The sequence below is a fragment of the Balaenoptera musculus genome, chromosome 11, assembly GCF_009873245.2.
Source record: "Balaenoptera musculus isolate JJ_BM4_2016_0621 chromosome 11, mBalMus1.pri.v3, whole genome shotgun sequence".
Classification (NCBI taxonomy): domain Eukaryota; kingdom Metazoa; phylum Chordata; class Mammalia; order Artiodactyla; family Balaenopteridae; genus Balaenoptera; species Balaenoptera musculus.
Window position 1 is genome coordinate 66,883,029 of NC_045795.1, and position 27,164 is coordinate 66,910,192.

At 39.4% G+C, this 27,164-nt stretch overlaps 1 protein-coding gene across 7 annotated transcripts in view; it reads right to left on the minus strand.

Annotated features, from left to right (window-relative positions):
• DCAF1 (DDB1 and CUL4 associated factor 1) overlaps positions 1-27,164 on the minus strand; it is an 85,396-nt gene that overhangs the window by 49,180 nt on the left and 9,052 nt on the right. For 6 of the 7 annotated variants that reach the window (XR_005021977.1, XR_005021978.1, XM_036870439.1 and 3 more), the window contains exons 3-5: positions 20,915-20,991; positions 18,725-18,798; positions 16,598-16,711 (exon numbers count right to left, since the gene is read on the minus strand). Coding sequence is in view for 5 of the 7 variants with exons in the window: in XM_036870439.1 (XP_036726334.1) it covers positions 16,598-16,711; positions 18,725-18,798; positions 20,915-20,991 (265 nt within the window). In the remaining 2 variants the exon portion in view is untranslated. Of the gene's footprint in view, positions 1-16,597; positions 16,712-18,724; positions 18,799-20,914; positions 20,992-21,822; positions 21,867-27,164 lie in introns of those variants that run through there. The other variant, XM_036870438.1, reaches the window with a different exon arrangement.

Genomic DNA, 27,164 nt, shown 5'->3' on the forward strand with positions numbered 1-27,164 from the left:
ACAGAGGAGTTGAACAACACTACAAACCAATTAGATCTAAAAGACATATAGAGAACACTCCATCCAACAAGAGCAGAATATACATTCTTCTCAAGTACACATGGAACATTTCCCAGAAGAGACTATATGTTAGGCCACAAAACAAGTCTTAATAATTTAAAAAGAACTGACCTCTTACAAATAATTTTTTCCGATCACAATGGAATGAAATGAGAAATCAACATCCCAAGAGAAAACTGGAAAATTCATATGTGGAAATCAACAGTCTTAACCAACGAAAGTGTCAAAGAAGAAATCACAGGGAAATTAGAAAATACCTTGAGATGAATGAAAACAAAAACACAGCATACCAAAATTTATGGGATACCGCAAAAGCAATGCAAAGAGGGAAATTTACAGCTGCAAGCACATAAAGTTAAAAAGAAAAAAAGGTCAAATTAATAACTAAACTGTACACTTTAAGGAACAAGAAAGAGCAAATAAAACCCAAAGATAGCAGAAGTAAAAAATAATAATAATAAAGATTAGAATGGAGATAAACAAAATAGCAAATAGAAAAATACAGAAAATTAATGAAACCAAAAGTTGTTGCTTTGAAAAGATCAACAAAATTGACAAACCTTTAGCTAAACTGATCAAGAAAAAAAAAAAGGAGAGAAGACAAATTACTAGAATCAAAAATGAAAAGGGAGGACTTCCCCAGTGATGCAGTGGTTAAGAATCCACCTGCCAATGCAGGGGACACAGGTTCAAGCCCTGGTCCAGGAAGATCCCACATACCGCAGAGCAACTAAGCCCATGCACCACAACTACTGAGCCTGTGCTCTAGAGCTCACAAGCCATGACTACTGAGCCCATGAGCCACAACTACTGAGCCCACGTGCCCTAGAGCCCGCCCACCACAACTACATAGCCCACGTGCTGCAACTACTGAAGCCCACTGCCTAGAGTCCGTGCTCTGCAACAAGAGAAGCCACCGCAATGAGAAGCCCACGCACCACAACAAAGACCCAATGCAGCCAAAAAAATAAATAAATTTTAAAATTTTTTTTAAAAAAGAAAGGGGGAACATGACTACCAATTTTACAGGAATAAAAAGGATTATAAGGGAATTCCCCGGTGGTCCAGTGGGTAGGACTCCACACTTTCATGGCCGAGGGCCCAGGTTCAATCCCTGGTCGGGGAACTAAGATCCCACAAGCCACATGCGGCATGGCCAAAAAAAAAAAAGGGGGGGAGTGGATTACAGGAGAACACTATAAACAACTGTACACCAACAAATTGAGTAACTTAGATTAAACGGACAAATTCCTAGAAACACAATCTACCAAAATGGACTAATGAAGAAACAGAATAACTGAACAGACGTATAACCAGTAAGAAGACTGAATCAGTTGTCAAAACCCTCCCAAAACAGAAAAACCTAGGACCAGATCGCTTAACTGGTAAATTTTACCATTTAAGGAATTAATACCAAGCCTTCTCAAACTCTTCCAAAAAATTAATGAGAAGGAACACTTCCTAACTCATTCTATGAATCCAGCATCACCCTGATACCAAAGCAAGACACAAAGATAGTACAAGAAAACTACAGATATTCCTTATGAATACTGATGCAAAAATTCTCAAAAAATACTTGCAAACTCAATTCAGCAGCATACTAAGAGGATTACTGTATATACCACGACCAAGTGGATTTACCCAGGTACATATGGTTCAAAATACAAAAATCAATCTATGTAACACACCACATTAATAGAATCAGTGTGAATTAATTTTTGTGAATTAGTAGAAAACCACATGACCATGTCAACTGAGGCAAAAAGAATCTGACAAAAGTAAAATCCCTTTCATTAAAAAACACTTAATAAACTAGAAATAGAAGGAAACTTCCTCAACATAATAAATGCCAGTCATGAAAAAATCACAGCTAACACTACACTCAACCGTAAAAGTCTGACAGACTTTCTCCAAAGATTAAAAACAAGACAAGGATGTCTGCTTTCACCACTTCTATTCAACATAGTACTGGCAAGAAAAAGAAATTAAAGGCATCTGTGTTGGAAAGGAAGAAATAAAATTATCTCTGTTCACAAATGACATGATCTTATACATAAAAAGCTCTAAAGTTTCCACACACACACACACACAGACACACACACACACACAGACACACACACACACAACAACCTGTTAGAATAAATGAATTCTGCAAAGTTGCAGAATACAAAATCAATACACAAAAATCAGTTGCATTTCTATACACTAGTAATGAAAAATCTGAAAAGGAAACATATCCAGTCATTGTTTAATTGTTGACTCCTAATCATGGAGGATTATTTGCTGGGATACTTTGTAATTTTTTTGTGAGCTCACTTTTTGTGGAAATTGTTTTTTCTGTGAAAATCCCTTGTGGCCCAGATTGTGAAAGCTTCTCCACCACAGGAGTTCTGTATTTGCTTTTGCCAGACAACCAAAGAATATCACTGGTCCAAAACAATTGTTTGTTGTTAATATCTTGACTTTGGGGTTCCCAATCAAAATAGAAATTTCAAACATATACCCAAATAAGGCCCATGCCCAGAGTTTCTCAGGGGAGACTTACATGCCCATGCCCCTGCCCCTCAGAGTGGAGTCAGAGAGTGAGAAATCTATCATCTTCCCACAGCATAAAGCAGATAGTTTCCTTTTCCATTGTTTCAATGAAGGTCCTTAGGGAATCCCAGTTTTATATGGAGGTCAGGGTCCCCATTCTAATTCCTCACCCAAGATTTTGTCCCTGTCCTCAATTACCACTTTACTTTTACAGTTCCATCTTCATTTCTGGCACCTAGGAATTTCTCTAAGAGTTTATTATAGTTTACCCGAAATTTGTATTTGTGTGCAACGGGAGAGTTTGTAAGTTATCCTGGTTAGTCATCTTGATAGATCTGGGTCTTGTCCCTTCTGTATTAAAACCATTTCTTTTCTCTCTGATTCTGAAATACCATAGACTCATGGTTTTCTTCCTACCTCATGGGATGCTGTGAGAATTAAGTGATACGATGCAAATCAAATGCTTAGCACAGGACTGGCACTCAATAAACAGTAGCCATCTACCTAACTGACCACGTGGACATTTTCATCATAAAACACCTATTAATATTTTAGGGGAATCTTAATGTTCCAGAGTATAAAATCTTGAAAACGCTGGCTTAAAGGTTACACTTTCTGAGATTTCATTCTCTCCGATTTTATCCCTCTGACCTCCAATAATCTGAGACAACCTCAAAGAAAAAAAAACGTTAAAGCAGTACTCTTAATTAAGTCCCTAAAGGTCCTGTTCTCACTGGATTAAGAGCATACACTGATAAATGTAAACAGTACGAAAAACCTGGTACGTAAACAATATAAAAGTACTCTGTTCTATAACACACTTAATATAATGAAGAAACTATACAGCCAAATTTTTTTTTTTAATTTTATTTATTTATTTATTTATGGCTGTGTTGGGTCTTCGTTTCTGTGCGAGGGCTTTCTCTAGTTGTGGCAAGCGGGGGCCACTCTTCATCGCGGTGCGTGGGCCTCTCATTATCGCGGCCTCTCTTGTTGCGGAGCACAGGCTCCAGATGCGCAGGCTCAGTAATTGTGGCTCACGGGCCTAGCTGTTCTACGGCATGTGGGATCTTCCCAGACCAGGGCTCGAACCCGTGTCCCCTGCATTAGCAGGCAGATTCTCAACCACTGCGCCACGAGGGAAGCCCAGCCAAATTATTTTAAATAAAAATAAAATTTAAAAGAATGATAAAGATGGCAGAGGAGTAGGATATGGAGCTCACCTTCTCCCACAAATACATCAAAAATACATCTACATGTGGAACGATTCTCACAGAACACCTACTGAATGCTGGCAGAAGACCTCAGACTTCAAAAAGGGCTAGAAAATCTCCATGTAACTGGGTAGGACAAAAGAAAAAAAAAAAGCACGAAAGGAAACGGGACAGCACCTGCATACTTGGGAGAGAACTGTGAAAAAGGAAAGGTTTCCACACACTGGGAAGTCCCCTCACTGGCAGGGAGAACAGCCCGAATGGAGGGGGAGCTCCGGAGCCTCAGGGGAGAGTGCAGCAACCAGTTTGCAGAGGGCAAAGAGGAGAGACACCAGCACAGCCAGTCGGTGCTGCCACCTGGCACTCCCCAGCCCAAGATGCTCACTCTTCCACTGAGGGGGTCAGGGGCTGAGTGCTGAGGCTTGTGCTTTGAAGGTCAGAACCGGGAAGAGGACTGGGACTGGCTGCATGGTGACAGCCTGAGGGGGCTAGGGTGTGGTGCGCTATAACCGAGGGACTATGGGAGGAAGCCTGGGCCCCCCAGAGGGGCAAGGCACCATTGTTGGGGGGCCCACGAGGAGAGGGGTGGGCCTGCCACAGGAGCTTCTTTCTCCACGCCCTCTCTCAGGCAGCAGGGCACCACCAAAACAAGCTCCAGGGGTGGGCAATAGCTGCCGCTGCCATCTTGGACTCCACAGTCAGGCATGGACGGCTGGCCAAGGGTCCCAAAACCTGGCACCAACCAATGCCCCCGCCTCCCCGGAAGCACATGCAGCCCACTGGCACCAAGGGTCCCATAAGCGGGCTGCAGGCCTGCATACCCCCTAACAAGGGGATAATGACCAGCACATGCGGAGGAAAGAAACAGCAAGCACCCAAACCAAAAACAGCCCTCAGACCAAAAAAATATTAAACCCACGCAAGCTATGCAGGGACGCTCCCATAATAAATAGCCCTCCGAGACTACTGTAGGTATTTGTATCTCTTAAACTCACAGAGTAAGAGAAATATAAGCAAAATGAAGAAGCAGAGGAACCACTCCCAATTAAAAGACCAAGAGAATTCCCCTGAAGGAACAAAGAAACAGACCTCTTCAGTCTAACAGACACCGAGTTCAAAAAGGAGGTAATGAAAATAGTGAAGGAACTAAGAAAGGTTTTCAACAGAAATGCAGATTACTGTAAAAAGGAACTAGAAACTATACTATAAGGAGGAGACAAGAAAAATTAGAAAATTCATTTGCTGAGGAGAAATCTAAGCTAAATGCAACGAATAGCAAAATAAATAATTCAGAAGAAAGAATAAGTGATCTGCAAGATAGAATAATAGAAATTACCCAAACAAAAGAGTAAACAGAAAACCAAATGAGGGATATCCCTGCTGGTCCAGCAGTTAAGACTCCACGCTCCCCACGCAGGGGGCCCGGGTTTGATCCCTGGTCAAGGAACTAGATCCCGCATGCTGCAACTAAGAGCCGCATGCTGCAACTAAAAGATCCTGCATGCCGCAACTAAAAATCCCACGTGCCACAACTAAAAAAAAAGATCCTGGATGCCGCAACTAAGACCTGCATGCCGCAACTAAAGATCCCACACACCGAAATGAAGACCCCACACAGGGCAACAAAGATCCCACATGCCGCAACTAAGACCTAGCACATCCAAATTAATTAATTAGTTAATTTTTAAAAAAGAAAAACAAATGAAAAAAAAATGAAAGCAACATTAACAGACCTATGGGATAATATAAACCATGCCAAAATACACATAACAGGGATTCCAGAGGGAGAAGAAAGAGAAAAGGGGATTGAAAATGTATCTGAAGAAATTATGGCTGAAAACTTCCCAAATTTAAAGAAGGAAACAGATATCCACATATACGAAGCACAGAGGGTCCCAAACAAGATGAACCCAGACAGACCTACATACCAAGATATATGATAATAAAAATGGCAAAAGTTAAACATAAAGAGAGAATACTAAAGGCAGCAAGAGAAAAACAAAGAGTTAATTACAAGGGAAGGCCCAATATGGCTATCAGCTGATTTCTCTACAGAAATGCAGGCCAGAAGGGAGTGGCAAAATATATTCAAAGTCTTGAACAGGAAAAATCTGCAACCTAGAATACTCTACCCAGCAAAATTATCATTTAGAATAGGAGGAGAAATAATTTCTCTGACAAGCAAAAACTAGAAGAATACAGCAATACTAAATCTATCCTAAAAGAAATATTGAAAGGTCTTCTCTAAAAGAAGCAGGAAGATACAGGGAGACAGCAATTGGAAAGTAAATCACTTAAATTAGCTAATATACAAATCAAAAAGGAAAAAAAAACCACCACCTATTTGTGAAAGTGATCATAAATGCAAGGAACAACAAAAGGATAAAGATGAAGATGTAAAAAAAGGACATCAAAATCATAAAATTTGGGGAAGGACTAAGAAAATGTAGATTTTTTTTTTTTAGAATGTGTTTGGGCCTATATGACTATCAGTCTAAAGCAAGCAGAACTAGGAAGGGGTTAACATACTTGAAAAACAGGGCAACCACAAATCAAAAACATACAATAGATTCACAAAAACCAAAAACAACCCAAGCATAAAACAAAAAGAAATCATCAAACCCCAAAAAGAAAAACAAAAGGAACAAGGAACAAACAAGGAATACAGAAACAGCTGAAAACAAAGTTTAAAATGGCAATAAATATATATGTATCAATATTACCTTAAATGTCAATGGACCGAATGCTCCAATCAAAAACAAAGAGTGGCAGACTGGATTAAAAAAACAGGAGCCTACAATATTCGACCTACAAGAGACCCATCTTAGGACAAAGGACACACACTGAAAGTGAGGGGATGGAAAAAGGTATTTCATTTCATGCAAACAGAAATGACAAGAAAGCAGGAGCTACAATATTCCTAGCAGACAAAACAGACTTTAAAACAAAGGCCAAGGACTTCCCTGGTGGTCCAATGTGTAAGACTCTGTGCCAATGCAGGGAGCCCAGGTTCGATCCCTGATCAGGGAACTAGATACCGCATGCATGCCGCAACTAAACAGTCTGCATGCCGCAACTAAGAGTCCTCATGCCACAACTAAGAGTCCAGTCTGCATGTCGCAACCAAGAAGTCCACATGCTGCAACTAAGATCCCACGTGCCACAACTAACACCCAGTGCAGCCAAAATAAATAAATAAATAAATATTTTAAAAATTAAAAAAATAAAACAAAGGCCATAAGAAAGATAAAGAAGGACACTATATAACAGTAAAAGGATCAATATAAGAAGAAGATTTTACACTTCGTCAACACATGTGCAACTGATACAGGAGCAACCAAATACGTAAAACAAATACAGACATAACAGGAGAAATTGATGGGAATATAATAGGAGACTTTTAACACCCCACTCACATCAATGAAGAGATCTTCTAGACAGAAAATCAATAAGGCAACAGAGATCCTAAATGATACAACACTTAGATTTAATTGATATTTTCAGGATATTACATCAAAAAAAAAACCGGAATACACATTCTTTTCAAGTGCACATGGAACACTCTCTCTAGGACTGACCACATACTAGGGCACAAAACTAACCTCAACAAATTTAAGAGTACAGAAATTATTTCAAGCATCTCCTCTGAACACAATGGCATGAAACTAGAAATCAACCATAGGAAAAGAAATGAGAAAAAAATGATTACATGGAGACTAAACAACATGCTACTAAAAAGCCAATGGGTCAACAAGGAAATCAAAAAGGAAATTTAAAAAATACCTTGAGAAAAGCAACAATGAAAACACAACCATACAAAATCCATGGGATGCAGCAAAAGCAGTTCTTAGAGGGAAGTTCATAGTGACACAGGCCTTCCTCAAAAAACAAGAAAAGTCTCAAATAAACAACCTAACCTACCACTTGAAAGAATTAGAAAAAGGACAAACGAAACCCATAGTCAGCAGAAGGAAGAAAACAATAAAGATCAGAGTGGAAATAAATAAAATAGAGGTTTAAAAAACAACAGAAAGGGAATTCCCTAGTGGTCCAGTGGTTAGGACTCCGCACTTTCACTGCTGAGGGCCCAGGTTCAATCGCTGGTCAGGGAACTAGGATCCCACAAGCCACGCAGCGTGACCCCCCAAAAAAAAGAAACCAAGAGCTGGTTCTTTGAAAGGGTAAACAAAATTGACAAACCTCTGGCCAGGCTCACCAAGAAGAAAAGAGCAAGAACCCAAATAAAATAAGAAATGAAAAAGGAGAAATCTCAGCTGGTACCATAGAAATACAAAAAAACCATAGAAGAATAATATGAACAATTATATGCCAACAAATTTGACAACCTACAAGAAATAGACAACTTTCTACAAACATACAGCCCACCAAAATTGAATCAAGAAGAAACAGATGATCTGAACAGACTGACGACTAGAAGTGAAGTAGAATCTGTAATTTAAAAAACTCCCTACAAACAAAAGTCCAGGACCAGGTGCCTTCACAGGCAAATTCTACCAAACATACAAAGAAGAACTTACACTGATTCTTCTAAAACTCTTCCAAAAGACTGAAGAGGAGGAAACACTCCCAAAGACATTCTATGAAGTCACCATCACCCTGATACCAAAATCAGACAAAGATACCAACAAAAAAGAAAATTACAGGCCAATATCTTTGATGAACATAGACGCAAAAATTCTCAACAAAATATTAGCGAACTGAATCCAACAACACATGAAAAAGATCGTACACCACAACCAAGTGGGATTCATCCCAAGTTCACAAAAACGGTTCAACATCTGCAAAGCAATCAATGTAATACACCACATAAACAAAAGAAAAGTCAAAAACCACGTGATTATCTCAATAGATGCAGAAAAAGCATTTGGCAAAACTCAACATCATCCATGATAAAAACTTTTACCAAAGTGAGTATAGAGGGAACATATCTCAACATAATAAAAGCCATTTATGACAAACCCACAGCCAATATAATACTCAGTGGTGAAAAGCTGAAAGCCTTCCCACTAAAACCTGGAACAAGACAAGGATGCCCACTCTTACCACTGCTATTCAACATAGTATTGGAAGTCCTAGCCACAGCAATCCGACAAGAAAAATAAAAGGTATCCAAATTGGAAGGGAAGAGGTAAAATTGTCACTAAATGCAGATGACATGATACTATATATAGAAAATCCTAAGAATTCCACACTAAAACGACTAGATCTTATAAAGGAATTCAGAAAAGTAGCAGGATACAAGATTAACATTCAGAAATCGGTTGCATAAATTTTTTGACACTAATGATGAAATATCAGGGACTTCTCTGGTGGTCCAGTGCTTAAGAATCCGCCATCCAATGCAGGGGACGCAGGGGCGATCCCTGGTCGGGGAACTAAGATCCCACATGCCGCAGGGCAACTAAGCCTGTGTGCTGTCAACTACTGAGCCTGCATGCCCTAGAGCCCATGCGCCACAACTGGACAGTCCGCGGGCCATGGAGCCCGGGCGGCACAACTACTAAGCCCGCAGAGTCTGGAGCCCGTGTGCCACAACTAGAGAGCTTGCTCACCACAACTACTGAGCCCATGCTCTCTAGAGTCTGTGCACCACAATGAAGAGCATGCACCGCAATGAAAGATCCTGCGTGCCGCAATGAAGATCCAGAGTGCCACAACTAAGACCCGACACAGCTAAATAAATAAATAAATATATTTTTTAAAAACCAATGAAATATCAGAAAGAGAATGTATAAAAACAAGACCTTTTAAAATCACACCAAAAAAACATAAAATACCTAGGAATAAACCTGACCAAGGAAGTGAAAGACTTATATGCTGAGAACTATAAAACATTACTAAAGGAAATTAAAGAGAATGCAAAGAAATGGAAAGATATCCCATGCTCTTGGATTGGAAGAATTAATATTATTAAAATGGCAATACTACCCAAAGCAATCCACAGATTTAAAGCAACCCCTATCAAATTACCCATGACATTTTTTGCAGAACTAGAACAAATAATGCAAAAATTCATATGGAGCCATAAAAGACCCAGAATTGCCAAAGCAATCCTGAGGAAAAAATACAAAGCAGGAGGCATAACTCTCCCAGGCTTCAGACAATACTACAAAGGTACAGTAATCAAAACAGTGTGGTATCAGTACAAAAACAGACATATGGATCAATGGAACAGAATAGAGAGCCCAAAAATAAACTTACACACCTACATTCAATTAATCGTGGACAAAGGAAGCAAGACTATAAAATGGGAAAAAGACAGTCTCTTCAGCAAGTGGTACTGGGAAAGTTGGACAGCCACATGTAAATCAGTGAAGTTAGGACAGCCACATGAAAATCAGTGAAGTCAGGACACACACTCACACCATGCACAAAAATACTCAAAATGGCTTAAAGACTTGAACATAAGACATGATACCATAAACTCCTAGAAGAAAGCACAGGCTAAACATTCTCTGACATAAATTGTACCAATGGTTTCTTAAGTCAGTCTCCCAAGGCAACAGAAATAAAAACAAAAATAAAATGGGACCTAATCAAACTTAAAAGCTTTTGCACAGCAAAGGAAATCATTTAAAAGAAATGAGGGACTTCCCTGGTGGTCCAGTGGCTAAGACTCCACACTCCCAATGCAGGGGGCCCAGGTTCAATCCCTGGTCAGGAAACTAGATCCCACATGCTGCAACTAAGAGTTCGCATGCCGCAACTAAAAGATCCCACATGTCGCAACTTAAGATCCTGTACACAGCAACAAGGATCCCACATGTGGCAAGGAAGATCCCACACGCGGCAACGAAGATCCCGCACATGGCAACTAAGAACCAGCACAGTCAAATAAATAAATAAATGTTAAAAAAAAAAAAAAAAACGAAAAACCTACAGAATGGGAGAAAATATTTGAAATGATGCGACCAAAACTGCTTAATCTCCAAAATATACAAACGGCTCATACAACTCAACAAAAAAACAAACAACCCAATTGAAAAATCGACAGAAGATCTTCATAGACATTTCTCCAAAGAAGACATGCACATGGTCAGCAGGCACATGAAAAGATGCTCAACATCACTAATTATTAGAGAAATGTAGAACAAAATTAAAATGAGGTACCACCTCACACCAGTCAGAATTGCCATCGTTAAAAAGTCTACAAATAACAGGGACTTCCCTGGTGGCATAGTGGTTAAGAATCCGCCTGCCAATGCAGGGGACACGGGTTCAAGCCCTGGTCCAGGAAGATCCCACATGCCGCGGAGCAACTAAGCCCGTGTGCCACAACTACTGAGCCTGCGCTCTAGAGCCTGCGTGCCACAACTACTGAAGCCCGTGTGCCTAGAGCTCCACAACAAGAGAAGCCACCGCAATGAGAAGCCTGCGCACTGCAATGAAGAGTAGCCCCTGCTCGCTGCAACTAGAGAGAGCCTGCGTGCAGAATGAAGACGCAACACAGCCATTTATTTATTTATTTATCTTTTTTTTTTTTTTTTTTTTTAAAGTCTACAAATAACAAATGCTGGAGAGGGTGTGGAGAAAAGGGCACCCTCCTACAATGTTGGTGGTAATGTAAGTTGGTGCAGCCACTATACTGGAAAATAGTATGGAGGTTCCTCAGCAAAGTAAAAATACAGTTACCGTATGATCCAGCAATCCCACTCTTGGGCATATACCCAGACAAAATTATAATTCAAAAAGACAGGGGCTTCCCTGGCGGCACAGCGGTTAAGAATCTGCCTGCCAATATAAGGGACACAGGTTTGAGCCCTGCTCCGGGACGATCCCACATGCCGTGGAGCAACTAAGCCCATGAGCCACAACTACTGTGCCTGCACTCTAGGGCCCGCGAGCCACAACCACTGAGCCCACGTGCCACAACTACTGAAGCCCACGCGCCTAGGGCCCGTGCTCCGCAGCAAGAGAAGCCACCGCAATGAGAAGCCCGCGCAATGCAACGAAGAGTAGCCCCCACTCGTCGCAACTAGAGAAAGCCCACACGCAGCAACAAAGACCCAACACAGCCAAAAATAAATAAATAAAAAGATACAGGTACCCCTATGTTCATAGCAGCACTATTCACAATAGCCAAAACATGGAAACAACCGAAAGGTCCGTCGACAGATGAATGGATAAAGAAGATGTGGTACATATATATAACGAAATACGACTCAGCCATAAAACAGAACGAAATTATGACATTTGCAGCAACATGGATACAACCTGAGATTATCATACTAAGTAAAGTCAGACAGAGAAAGACAAATATCACGTGATATCACTTATATGTGGAATCTAAAATATGGCACAAATGAGCCCATCTACAAAACAGAAACAGCCTCACAGACATAGAGAACAGACTTGTGGTTACCAAGGGGGGTGGAGGGAGGGAGAGGGATGGACTGGGAATTTGGGGTTAGCAGATGCAAACTATTACATTTAGAACAGACAAACAACAAGGTCCTACTGTATAGCACAGGGAACTATATCCAGTCTCCTGGGATAAACCATAATGGAAAAGAATATTAAAAAAAAAAAAAGAATGTATATATGTATACAAATGAGTCACCTTGCTGTACAGCAGAAATTAACGCAGCACTGTAAATCAACTATACTTAAAAAAAAAGAGCAGCAAGCATAAACAGAAAACAATAAAACAAAATAAAATTTAAAGCTATTTCAACATCTGTGAAAGTACAATCCAGCAACTTTTTTAAACAGCAGCTAGAATACAATCAATTTAGTAACTTACAACCAGCTCTTAAAAAGAAATGAAATAGAAACTATAAGGATGCACTACACAAAGGGGTAAACAATGTTCAAGAAAACTCTCTGATACATATAATGTATGGGTTGTAATGTAAAACAAAATGTACCCAGCTTTTGGAAAAAAAAAAAAAGTAAAATGTGTAACTATCGGTTCAGAAAGTTTGAGAAACACTGCTCTAAAGCAGTGAATCTTTTTTTTTAATAAATTTATTTATTTTATTTTATTTATTTTTGGCTACACTGGGTCTGCATTGTTGCACGCAGATTTTCTCTAGTTGCGGCGAGTGGGGGCTACTCTTCGTTGCGGTGCGCAGGCCTCTCATTGCAGTGGCTTCTCTTGTTGCAGAGCTCTAGAGCGCAGGCTCAGTAGTTGTGGCGCATGGGCTTAGCTGCTCCGTGGCATGTGGGATCTTCCCAGACCAGGGCTCTAACCCGTGTCCCCTGCACTGGCAGGCGGATTCTTAACCACTGTGCCACCAGGGAAGCCCTAAAGCAATGAGTTTTAACTGTAGCTTTGTGAAACACCAGTTGCCAATCTGTCTAAAAATAATGATTTTGTTTTCTTTTTCTTCTGCTTTTTTTTTGGGGGGGGGGCTGCACTGCACAGAATGCAGAATCTAAGTCCCCTGACCAGGGATCGACCCTGTGCCCCCTGCAGTGGAAGTGTGGAGTCTTAACCACTGGACCGCCAGGGAAGTCCCCAAAAATAATGATTTCTGACTCATTAATTTACACACTATAATTAAATGTTTTTAAAGAAGTAAAACATTGATTCACACCAAAATATGTGCATAGGATATTTCTGAAAGGTAAAGAACATCATATAATCCAGCGGTAAGGTCTCACAAGGTTAAAGAGGTTTATAATCCACGCTCTAGGACATTGGATTCAAGGCAATGTTATTTCCAACCTAATTATGATTATCTTTGAATAATTCACTTCTTTCAACTTAATAAAAATCAGTTATTAAGAAACAAAACTGTTCTAGGACTTCCCTGGTGGTGCGGTGGTTAAGAATCTGCCTGTCAATGCAGGGGACATGGTTTCAAGCCCTGGTCAAGGAAGATCCCACATGTCCAGGAGCAACTAAGCCCATGCACCACAACTACTGAGCCTGCGCTCTAGAGCCCATGAGCCACAACTACTGAAGCCCGCTCGCCTAGAGCTCGTGTTCCACAACAAGAGAAGCCACCACAATGAGAAGCCCGCTCACCGCAACAAAGAGTAGCCCCCGTTCGCCTCAACTAGAGAAAGCCCGCACGCAGCAACAAAGACCCAATGCAGCCAAATAAATAAATAAATAAATTTATTGAAAATAAATAAATAAATAAAATAAAAATACAAAACTGTTCTTGCAGAGAGCTTTATTATTCAAAATATCCCTTCCTGCTTCCAACATCCAGAGGGTATTCACTTCATTCTAAACATACAATAAAACTATAAAGAATCAGAGATGATTTTCCTACAATGACAACCAGGAAACTTTTACAAAGCACAGTAAAATCATCTGTAATCTTCTATAAATCTTGCATATAACAAATACACTGCTGTAAGTGCTTCATTTTCATCCTGCTTTTCAAACGAACTCACATAAAAAAAAAAAAAGAACTCACATTAAAACATTTTTGACAGGAGATAGATTTTTTTGGTCTCCCACAGTGGTAGCTAATTAGAGATTTTTAAATCTAGTCTACACAATACTGCAAACTATAGCATTAATAACAATGTTATTCTCTAAAATACATTATGTGGTACAATTCTGTAATAAAATTTTCTTAAAAGTTAAGAAAATCTGTTTCCAGATCTTTTGCTCGGCTTATGCATTTAACTATACTGAGACTTCCAGATTTTTTCAGAAGATTAAATTTTTAGTGTCTTTAAAAGCAAAGAAAGCTATATGGCATACGCAGTTCACACTGAAATTCTTAATGCTAAGAGACAAAATATCGACATTACTTCTAAAAACACAGCAACTAATTTTTGACAATTGAAATATACACAGTCGCTAACAAATTACCATTTTCTGGTCTTCATAGCACTTATCCTTACTTGAAATTATCAGTTTGTCTCTGTTCTTCCAAACATATAAATGTAAGCTCCTATCTTGCTGACAAAATATTCCCAGCACATAGCATAAAACACAGCACAGCACAGCCTTCAGAGTGAATATTAAATACTGTCAAGGGCTTCCCTGGTGGCGCAGTGGTTAGGAATCCGCCTGCCAATGCAGGGAACACGGGTTCGTGCCCCGGTCCGGGAAGATCCCACATGCCGCGGAGCGGCTAGGCCCGTGAGCCACAACTACTGAGCCTGCGCGTCTGGAGCCTGTGCTCCGCAACGGGAGAGGCCGCGACAGTGAGAGGCCCGTGCACCGCGATGAAGAGTGGCCCCCGCTTGCCACAACTAGAGAAAGCCCTCGCGCAGAAACGAAGACCCAACACAGCCAAAAATAAATAAATAAATTAATTAAAAAAAAAAAAAAAAAATACTGTCAAGAATAGGACAGCCTTCCTCAGAACAGAATGTCCTCATCACCGGGGAAGACTACTCATCATTAAGAATAAGAGTCTGAATTATTAGAGAAATGCAAATCAAAATTACAATGAGGTAACCTCACATCAGTCAGAATCACCAACATTAAAAAATCTACAAACAATAAATGCTGAAGAGGGTGTGGAGAAAAGGGAACCCTCCTACACTGTTGGTGGGAATGTAAATTGGTACAGCCACTATGGAGAACAGTATGGAGGTTCCTTAAAAAAAAACTAAAAATAGAACTACCATGTGACCCAGCAATCCCACTATGGGCATATACGCAGAAAAAACCCATAATTCAAAAAGATACATGCACCCCGACATTCCCTGCAGCACTATTTACAATAGCCAAGACATGGAAGCAAGCTAAATGTCCACTGACAGAGGAATGGATAAAGAAGATGTGATACATATATGCAATGGAATATTACTCAGCCATAAAAAGGAACGAAATAGGGCTTCCCTGGTGGCGCAGTGGTTGAGAATCTGCCTGCTAATGCAGGGGACAAGGGTTCGAGCCCTGGTCTGGGAAGATCCCACATGCCGCGGAGCAACTAGGCCCGTGAGCTACAACTACTGAGCCTGCGCATCTCAAGCCTGTGCTCCGCAACAGGAGAGGCCACGATAGTGAGAGGCCCGCACACCGCGATGAAGAGTGGCCCCCGCTTGCCGCAACTAGAGAAAGCCCTCGCACAGAAACGAAGACCCAACACAGCCAAAAATAAATAAATTAATTAAAAAAAAAAAAGGAACGAAATAACATCATTTGCAGTGACGTGGATGGACCTAGAGATTGTCATACAGAGTGAAGTCATAAAGAGAAAGACAAATACCGTATAATATCGCTTGTATGTGAAATCTACAAAAATGGTACAGATGAACTTATTTGCAACGCAGAAATAGAGTCACAGATGTAGAAAACAAACTTATCGTTACCAAGGGGGAAGGGAGGGTGGGATGAATTGGGAGATTGGGAATGATACATATATGCTACTATATACAAAACAGATAACTAATGAGAACCTACTGTATAGCACAGGGAACTATACTCAGTGCTCTGTGGTGACCTAAATGGGAAGGAAATCTAAAAAAGAGTGGATATACATATATGTATAACTGATTCACTCTGCTATACATCAGAAACTAACACAAAGTTGTAAAGCACCTACATTCAAAAAAAAAAAAAAAAAAAGGAATAAGAGTTTGAATAAGATCATAAATCGTTAAATCCACAAATCCGTATCTAAAAACATATGATCTTAAGATTTTAAAAAAGACTACAGCACCCAAGCAGCAAGTACTCATTAAAATAGTTATTTAAAAATTTTTTTTATTGTGTCTTAATTCCTTAAGATTCTATAATATAGATTACTACTATAATAAGAAAAAACTATAACAATTATTTTAACAAAGAAAAACAGATCAGCATTCAACTAAAAAATAAAATGTTGACTTTTCTTTTTAGTAAGTACCTTTTCTTGAAAGACGACAGCAGTTTCTAGCCCTGGCATGATGTCCAGTAGGAGTCTGCAAGCGGCAGTGTTTAAAGGGGGCTCTCGGCTTGTCATCACATATGCATTCACCAGCTGTAAAGAAAAGGAGTACTTCTCATCTGAAATTCAACCCAATCAAATTAATAACATCTAATAAATCCTTAATACATTCCCATAGCTTGCCTAAAGGGTATTAAAGAAGACTATACCTAACATTACTAATTAAACCTCTAATTATTAGAAATAGTTATGATCCTGCTGAGCCATGATAATACCATATAATTTATTCTGCCACTTTAAAGTCAAATCCCCCTAAAACAACTCAGCAACCATAGAAATTAAAGCTCAAGGAGTATCACAAAGAAAACACCCCCCATCCTCATATACACTTTTTCAGAAGGATAAAACAGGGCAAGATAAGCCTCCCCTCACCCCTCCCTGATTCTTGACAATAGTTAACGAAAAAATTTGAGTTTTATATTTTATATATATAAATGTATCAATAAAACTTTCCTTTTGGCACTCATCAAATAAATACTGGATCTCTAAGTGGCACTGTGTTCTATTGCTGGGTATACAACAGTGAATAAGACAAAGTCCCACCATCAAAGGGTTCATAATCCAAAAGAGGTGACAGCTGGAAAAACAAATATCATTAAGTACAGGATGCTACAGAAGCGAGAACATGAAGGACAAGTAGGAATAGCTAAGGAGGAGTGGGAAAGAGAGGAGGGCCAAAGGTCAGGAACTGAAAATGAGAGAACAGAGGCCATGAGATTGGGTTTATAAACCAAAATAAAAAATTTAAAATTTATCTTGAGAGCAAGGGGAAAGCACTAATGGATTTTAAGCAAGAGACTGCCATGATCATTTTTTGCATTTGATAAAGATTTTCGGGATATAAGTAAAGAATGGGTTGGGACAAGATAAGAAGAGAAACCAATTAAGAGGCTATTGCAGTATCAAGAGATGGTGGTAGCTAACCTAAGGTCTGGCAACAAGGGCAGAAAGAAGTGGAGGGATTTGTGAAGGTTAAGGGGGAGGGCACAATAAGACCTGTAAGTTCACTGAATAAAAAAGCTTAGAGGAATAAAGGATAACTTCCAGCTGGCTAGGAAAGGACACCATTACTGAGCTAGACCATAAGAGAAACAGACTGTGGGGGAAACAATTAGACATGCAGAATTCAAGGTGCCTGTGGGAAATATTCATGTGGGAACGTCTAGAAGGCAGCTGGAAGTGATCTGAAGCAGAGAAGAGACACCAATGATAAAGAAATAAAATTGGGAATTAATATAATACAGATAAAAATAATAGCTAATAATTACTGAGCCCTCATGTGCCAGGTTCTGCACTAAGCACTTTTCATGCTTAATTTCATTCAAGGATTACAAAAACATTTTAAGGTAAGAACTATCATCCCTATTTTATAGATTAGGGAAATAAAGCTTCGAGAAAATAAAGCTTGGAGAGGCTTAAGTTGCCTAAAGATCAAAATGTCAATGAAGAGTGCACTTAAACCCAAAACATGGACCCCAAAGCCCATGCTCTCAAGCATCATGCTATTCCACCTCCAAAATCACTAACAGCCACAATTTATTGAATAATTACTATGTTCAGGAGCTGTGAGTAATACATACTTTTTTTTTTTTTTACCCTCATTTACTCCTCAACAGACCGGAGTTAAATAAGGCACCTTTCTCTCCCTCCACATGCCTGATGCACACACCCATAGTGTCAGTGCAGAATCATACGGTACATATCACTCTTACTTTTCTATTCAGGAACCCAAGAGAACTCCTATATTCCCAAACTCAAAATCATCTCACCCCAGAATGAGCACAGATGCCTTGGGAACCCTCACCAATATTCAACTGAACAAAGTACACACCAAAGAGAAAACACCTTGGCCACAACCAGGACTTTGGTAATAAAGAAGTCCATGAGTAGTCTATTTCATTGAACCAATACCAAATTTAAAAAGCTACCCACTCAATTCCCAACTTTGTCAAGGCCTCAGGAGAAAACAGACTATTTACAAAAAAACAATAAAGGTACAGCATCTGCTGATGATAATCTCTGGAGAAAAGTAAGAAGCAAACCTACTGCATTCATGAAATCATCATTCTTGAAGAGTATTCTCAGCAAGTGGCCCAGCATACACTCTGGATCAGCTCGACCTACCAAAAGAAGAGGGGAGGAACAAACAAAGGAATGAGTAAGTCATCCCAGTCAAGCAACTCAGACCTCTGGAAAGGCACCTGGGTTGTTTAAGTACTATTAAAAGGCCAGCAAAAATTAACAGAAACAGAGAAAAGATTCTTTTGATGAATCAGATTTCATAAGGAACATTCTTTAAAATTAAAAATGACAATAAAAAATTTGAGACACTGCTCTCTAACCTTCCCATCTCCCAGCATATTGCCTACACATCAATGCTGAATTAAATAAATAAGCACTAGACCCAGACCAGTATCAGTAAGAGTATACAAGGTCTACAAAAGAATCATAAAGGAGCCTAAGAGAATGAAAACCCATGACTTCCCAGACAAAGAAAGGAAGGAAGCACAGCTTCTTTTGATGAGTGGCCTGGAGAAGATAGGCTCCAAGTCCAATCTCTCAACTATAATGCCAACAGCAGCAGAGATGTGTCCTCAAACCTGTAATGACACTCCAGGTTTGGGGGACAGGGGGAATCCCACCAAGCAATCACCAATTCTAGAGATAAAATAAACCTGGTCATCTTAACTTCTGAGCTCCTGGGGAAAGAAAGGAGGCCAGGAACCTAGGATTTACTCAACACACAGCCTAAATGTAAAAGAATTAGTTAATGGTTGGGAAAATTACTGGTTTGCTTTTAAAACAGACATCATCTATTTAATTTTCCTTTCAGAGTGGCAAATTTAGTCAAAGGATACAATTTAGGATGAAGAAAAGATATAAGCTGCTGATATAAAGTTACCAAGCTGTAATTAATATCCCAAAGTAATTCACAAAAACAGAAGTTAGAGAATGGTACCATAAAAACAAACGTGGACCTCAGATTACTTAACTTTCTCTCTTTATAAAAGATGAAACTGTGACCCTTGTTTTTATTAACAGAAATTATGCCTAATGACAAATATGACTTAACATAAGTTAGGAAGGAAAAAAACTGTCTTTAAATTTCTACTGAAAAAAGGCATTCTTCTCTCCCTTCTTCCTCGTTATCATTTTATCCTTTCCAAGGCAATGTCACTAAGCATGATCATCTCTTTAATTCTTTTCACAATCTCATGAATTAACTTAATTTCTTTTCACTTTCCTACTATTTCATGCTCTGATTGCCTTACTGAAGATGTGAGTTCAATAGCCATTCTCAAAGTCACAAGTGGGGATGTCTAGGACAAGAGCAGCAGGTAACATCACATAAACAACTGGACACTCAATCTGAAATGCTTAGCTTACTTACATTTGGGAATAAAAGTCTAAGAAACAGAAATAAACCCTGGAACATTTGGGTGGATATACAATGTTCTTATTTTTATAAGTCCCACTCATTCTCACTATCTCTCCACATACAAAATCTCAGACTCTTCTCTCCAAAAAGGACTCCTGGTTTTACAAAGAGAAAATGTATATGCAGTGTGGGCCCACACGACATAAGCTTTGCCCACTGGTAATCTACCTTAGAGAGAACATAAAATAGCAGTCTCAAGTCCCATACAGTTCTGTATTACAGCAAATTCCATGCCAAAGCAGGCTGGTTTGTCATGGCTCTAATTAAATTAGCCCAAAAGAAAACCACATTAACATGAGATGGCATATTTTAGCTGTTGGAACACTAAAGTAGACATCAAGAAATCCATTCATTCATTATTCAAGGTTCCAAGCATCAATTTCATAACTAAAAGCAAGGCACTGAATGCATTCTCAACCACATCTCCCCGTTAGTAAAAGGATAATTATTGTTGTTAGAAAAATGAAGGCACAGAGGATAACATCTTTTGGTTTAAAAGTCAGAAAGAGAGAACATATTTCTCTTTTTACATCTTTGTAATCGTATTAACTGAGTCAATAAGGTATATCTATATAATTCAGTTCCTTTAAGTTAGCTTCTAGTAACAGTAATCTTCCATTTAATAGGTAAATATTAAAAGTATTTCCATTTTTCCAGGAATTTATTTTTCCTCTCTGCCCCCACCTTGAGCAATATTTTAACAAATAAATTCTATTTCAATTGAAAAATATTCCTTATATTAAGCAGTTTTCTTTTGTAAGAAAATTAGAGCCAGGCTTAAGAGAACACAGTCTCACCAGGATGTCGATCATCAAATGGGTCTGGATCCCCCTTACGATATTCTTCAGTTTCTTTTTCAATCAATTCAGACATCCTAGCACAAAGAGAAGACAGGGTCAATTCTAGACAAGCATACAAAAAAAATGTATCACTACCTACAATAGTCAATTAAACAATCAAGGTACAAAATAAAAGCAAAAAATTAGAAAAAGGGTATTTTCCTAACAAACATAAAGATCTAAACAACTATCTCATAAAACAATTTCCACTCCCAAATTCATTCTTCTTTCCAACTCTCCTGTCTCAAAAAATAGCACTATCCCCTCAGAAGCCAAAAACAAGGAGTCATCATTAAAACCTTCCTTTTTCTCCCCATCCCCCACAGCAATAATTCCTATAAGCTCTACCTACAAAATATCTCCTGACTTCAATCATTTCCTTAAATCTTGACCATTCCTACCCTTGTCCAGACCACCTTTATCAACTTCTGGACTACCTGCAATAGGCTTTTCCCTGGTCTCCTTGTTTCTTGCTTCCATGCTTGACCTGACACAATACACCTCCAACTTTCAATGACTTACCCTCAACTTAAATTAAACCCAAGCACTACAAGGTTTACAGTAACCTGGTTTTTGTCTGCATCTATGACCACTTCTTGTACTCCTCCACCCCTCCTTTATTAAGCTACAGTCACATGGCCTTCCCTGCTCTTCAGAGTCCAAACTCGTAACTGCTTCAGGACCTTTCTAGGTGCTGTTACCTCAGCCTATAACATTCTTCCACCCACCCAGGTTCCCACCCCTGCCCTAAGCAACCACTCACCTACTTTTTCTCACTAAAGATTAGTTTTGCCTGTTCTACAATTTCATATAAATGAAATCACATATACTCTTTTTTTTTAAATTTATTTTATTTATTTATTTACTTTTGGCTGCGTTGGGTCTTCGTTGCTGCGTGCGGGCTTTCTCTAGCTGCAGCGAGCGGGGGCTACTCTTCGTTGTGGTGCGTGGGCTTCTCTTGCTGCGGAGCACGGGCTCTAGGCATGCGGGCTTCAGTAGTTGTGGCTCGTGGGCTCTAGAGCGCAGGCTCAGTAGTTGTGGCGCACAGGCTTAGTTGCTCCACGGCATGTGGGATCTTCCCGGAACAGGGATGGAACCCGTGTCCCCTGCATTGGCAAGCGGATTCTTAACCACTGCACGACCAGGGAAGCTCCACATATACTCTTTTTATGTTTGACTTCTTTCACTCAGCACGTTGAGTCATCCATGTTGTTGCATGTTATCAACTGTTCTTTTTTATTCACACATTTTTTTTTGAAATAAGAAAAATCACTTTCTGAGTACCCTAAGGACTGACATTTTAACCTATTATAATGACAATCAAATAAAAGGCTTTCATGCTCTCCAGTATCTAGGATGCTCTATCCTAACTCAAATTTTCCTGCATGCTTTATTTCCACAAAACCATACTTTCTAGTCTTAAGGGTTAAGCTCCCTGCAAAAATTCTTGCCCACTCTGGTATATTTTTCCCCATCAAGCCTCAAAAGTATTTCTATCTTTTCTACCTTTCCCCCTAAACTCTGAAAACTCTCTTTGCCACAAAGGATGATCACACAAAATGTACTTTAAATTACATATTATAAGATCTACTAGTATCTTCAGTGGAAACTAAGCAACATAGCACAGCAGAAGTTAAAAACATGGATTCTGGAGCCAGATGGCCAGTGTTCAAATCATATCTCTTCCCCTGTTTGTGACTTCGGTCAAGTTATTTAACCTCTCTGCACCTAATCTGTAAAATGAGGATAACAGTCCCTATCTTACAGAGTTTCCCTGAAGTTAAAGTTAATATATGTAGTCTGCTTAAAACTGAACTTAAGTCAGAGCTATTTAGGTGGTGTTCCTATGGAAACTGGGAATCAATAACAAATAGAAAACAAATTAATCTAAGGTAGATATTGATGCAATGGGGCAGGAGGGAGCCTTCTGGAGGTAGTACTCAAGTTCTATAATTTGATCTAGGTGATGATTTTATAAGTAAACAATCCATCCCTCAGTATCCACAGGGAATTGGTTCCAGGACCTCCCAGGGATACTAAAATCCTCTAATGCTCAAGTCCTTTGTATAAAATGGCATAGTACAGTTGGCCCTCCACATCCACAGATTCAAGCAACCGTGGGTCGACTATAAATTATATCTCAATAATATAAAAAAAAACCCACAAAACCTGGGTTAAGCTCATACAGCTTGGCGCAATGCCAGTCCTTTTTCACAGAATTAAGTCAAAGGCTTGATTATAATAAATAAAACAACATAAAAAATAAAAAGTCAATCAAGTTATAGAGTTGTACATTTTTCTTAGGAAAATAGTCAAAAGATCATTTAAAAAAATAGTCAGTAAAGGAGTAGGTAAGCCTGAAATTCATTTGCTTTTCATGGAATACACCAAAACACCCAAACTGAAGCCAGTTTGCAGGGTGAGAGGGATGACAGATGTGAAGGTAATTTAGGAAATAGCCAGTGAACTAACAGACCCACAATTTGAAGGATGGTAAGAGTTTTGCCCCTATCTAAAATAAACTATACTTTGAATTCATCCTACTGTCTCTTAAAGTCCCAGTCTAACCTTAAAGATCTTTTTAAGATCTTGCTCCATATAACTTTATCTTCCATTCCTACCTTATATTCACCCTCCACTTTGGTGGGGCCCATTTCCTCACTGCCACAAAAACATGCCCCAGTTCATTCGCCCCTAGATACATTTTTCAGTCACATTTGAACTTTTCCTAGAAAACCTTGTCTCTGCTTTCAATCAAGGTATATTCTACCAACTTTCAAGTCCTTGTTCCAAGGAACCTTTACCACATCCTACACTGGAAAGCCCACTGGAATTGGAGTTAAAACCCAGTATTTCAACCTTAGCTTTCTACTGCCTGGCTATAGTCTTTTGGGTTTTTTTGTTTTGTTTTTTTGTTTGTTTTGGCCACGTTGGGTCTTTGTTGCTGCGCGCAGGCTTTCTCTAGCTGCGGCAAGCAGGGGGGTACTCTTTGTTGTGGTGCGCGGGCTTCTCGTTGCGGTGGCTCCTCTCTTGTTGTGGAGCACGGGCTTTAGGTGCGCGGGCTTCAGTAGTCGCAGCACACGGGCCCTAGAGCACAGGCTCAGTAGTTGTGGTGCATGGGTTTAGTTGCTCTGCAGCATGTGGGATCCTCCCAGACCTGGGATCGAACCCATGTCCCCTGCATTGCAGGCGGATTCTTAACCACTGCACCACCAGGGAAGTCCTATAGTCTTTTGCAAGCAGCTCAGAGGATGGCTATCTTTTAACAATGTAGCTCTCATACCTTTAGTGACAAATGAAGAAGCTGAGGTTCAGAGAAGTGTCTCCTACAGTTCTGACACACAAAAGGTCCTCAAACATTTGTTGAATGAATAGAAGAAACGGACTCATTCAAATTCTTTCCATTCTCCTAACCCCTAGAATATTTACAAACCACACTGCCAATCTAGCACTTCATTATATACCATTTTGTACTACTATGCATTTTTTGGAACCATTAGTTGCCTCCCAGATGGTTATCTCCTTGAAGATAGGGTCCCTCCATTTAGGCTCTGCACTGCTGAATACCATAGCATAATGACAAAGTTCAGGGTCAAATATGATAATTAATATGAAATAATCCTGAAAATAAAGTTTTTTGGTTTTTGGTTTTTTTTGGCCTCACCACGCAGCTTGCAGGATCCCTGCCCAGGGATTGAATACGGGCCCCAGCAGTGGAAGCACCGAGTCCTAACCACTGGACCGCCAGGGAATTCCCGAAAATAAAGTATTAAAAAATACTTTATATTTTATTTTTTTTGAGCAATTAAATGAATCTACCACTAACACTATCATCCCCATTTATGACTCTCTCCTCCTTTCAAAGGTACATCAATCATAATCCACACACGTTAAATGCACAATACTTAAGATTCTTAAATTCATTGTGGCTGCACTTCAAGTAGCTTGTGATTAATAGTTCTTAATCTCCAATGCCTCTACAAATGAAAATCCACTTTCCACCAGTCAGCAATAAACCTTTCCCTAAAAGAAAAACTGTACTTTCACATGTTCCCTACCTATCAAGAGCAATTATGAACAAAGCATTTATCCCTGTTTAAACTTTCATAAGATCATAGTTCTCTTTATCCCTAGAAAACAGATCATTGCATAAACAAAGTTTTTTTTCTCTGCTATGATATCACAGATTAGATGTTAAAGAACCCCATGTTCCAGAGGCTTCCTGCTTAGAAAAACCATGGGCATCCCAACCCAGCCTTTTTTTTTCACTTTCTCTTCTTCCTTAACACATTCATTCAACAAAATTATGTCCCACACAGTTTACTATGTACCAAGCATTGGGCAAGTCAGTGTCTGAGGAAACACAAGGAGACACCAATAAAAATGAGTAGTACCTGACTTCAAAAAAAACTTACAATTTAGTGAGGAGACACATGTAAAAAGATAATTATAATACAAGTAGTAATTAAAATGGGTGGAAGACTTTTTTAAATTGAAGTATAGCTGATTTACAATGTTGTGTTAATTACTGCTGTACAGCAAAGTGATTCAGTTATATATATATATACATATACATACATTTTTTTCAAATACTCTTTTCCATTATGGTTTATCACAGGATATTAAATATAATTCTCTGTGCTATACAGTAGGACCTGGTTGTTTATCCATTCTATATATAAAAGATTACATCTGCTAGCCCCAACCTCCCACTGCATCCCTCCCCCAACCCCCTTGGCAACCACCAGTCTGTTCTCTATGTCCATGATTCCATTTCTGTTTCATAGATAGGTTCATTTGTGTCATATTTCAGATTTCACATATAAGTGATATCATATGGTATTTACAAACATGATTCTTGAACTGCTTCCTGAAAGGACTAGAGCTTGCCAGGCAGATATACCAAGGAAAGGCATTTCAGGCCAAAGAAACAGCAAGTGTAAAGGCACACAGACACTGGAAAATATGGTTCTATTCCTCTCTGAAGAACAACACTATGAGGCAGAAAAAGGAGGTACAGACTAAATCATAAATGGCCTCATAGGCCACTCTAAATTACATTTCATTCTGAAGGAAAAGGGTGCCAGGGAAGAATTATGAGCTGAGGTATGACAATCAGATTTGTGTATGAAAAAGATAAATCTTTCAGCAAAGGGGATGATATATTAGAAGAGGGTAAACTGCAGACAGAGGGATAATGCACACTGCCTAATGAGCCAGTCAAGACATGATCAATACCTAATAAAGGAAGTGGGAATGGGGAAGAAGAGGAAGCAGAAACCCTCAGGGCTTGGTGACTAAGTTGTGCTAGTAAAGGAATACACTAGGGAGAATGATTTTCAGTTTTTAGTTTATAACTATTTACACCAAGGCAGGGAGTACAAAAGCACAAGCTGTGAATGAAGACGGAGGTAGGATGAAGGTGATAAGCTCTACTTTGAACACAGTATGTTTCAGGTGTCTGTGGAATAACCAGGTTAAACATGTGTACACCCATCAGCTGAGAAATGGGTCTGAAATTTTTAAAAAGAAGGGTCTGAAGTGAAAATAGAAATTTGAAAGTTAACATGAGAATAATTTTTTAAATCATGGACAGAGATGAAACTATCTAGGTAGAATACTTAGGGTGAAGAGAGAAGAGAATCACAAACAAAACCTTGGCGCTAAAACACTGGCAGGAGAAGAACCTAGGAAAGAGAATGACAACAAAAGGGCCTGAGAGGAAAGGGAAGAAATTTTAAAAGGTTCAAGAAGTAGAGAGATAAAAGACTAGTTCTGACAGAGAAAAAAAATGGATTGAGAATTCATGAAGTGAGCCTTCCTTCCTCCTTTCTTTCCTTCCTTCTTTCCTTCTGTCTTTCTGTCTCTCTCTCTTTCCCTCCCTCTCTCCCTTCCTTCCTTCCTTCCTCTCTCTCACTTTGCTTCATCTGGGCAGCCAGAAATTATTTTGCTCTGAGAAGTGAGAATAAACTAGAGGAAGTGAAAAGAGAAGAAAGAGAATTACTGAAGGCCCAGTCTGTTCTCTTGAGAAACTTTTTAATGGCCTACGTTATGCCAACGCTTATGCAGGGTCTGAATGAGTGTTGTAAGGTCAGACCCAATGACCCCATTGATTTTCTGGCAGAGTATCTTTTCCAAGAACAATCCTGAAATGCAGTGAAACTTTAAAGATCTCGTGTCATATACTTTTACAGAGCTGGAGATGAGT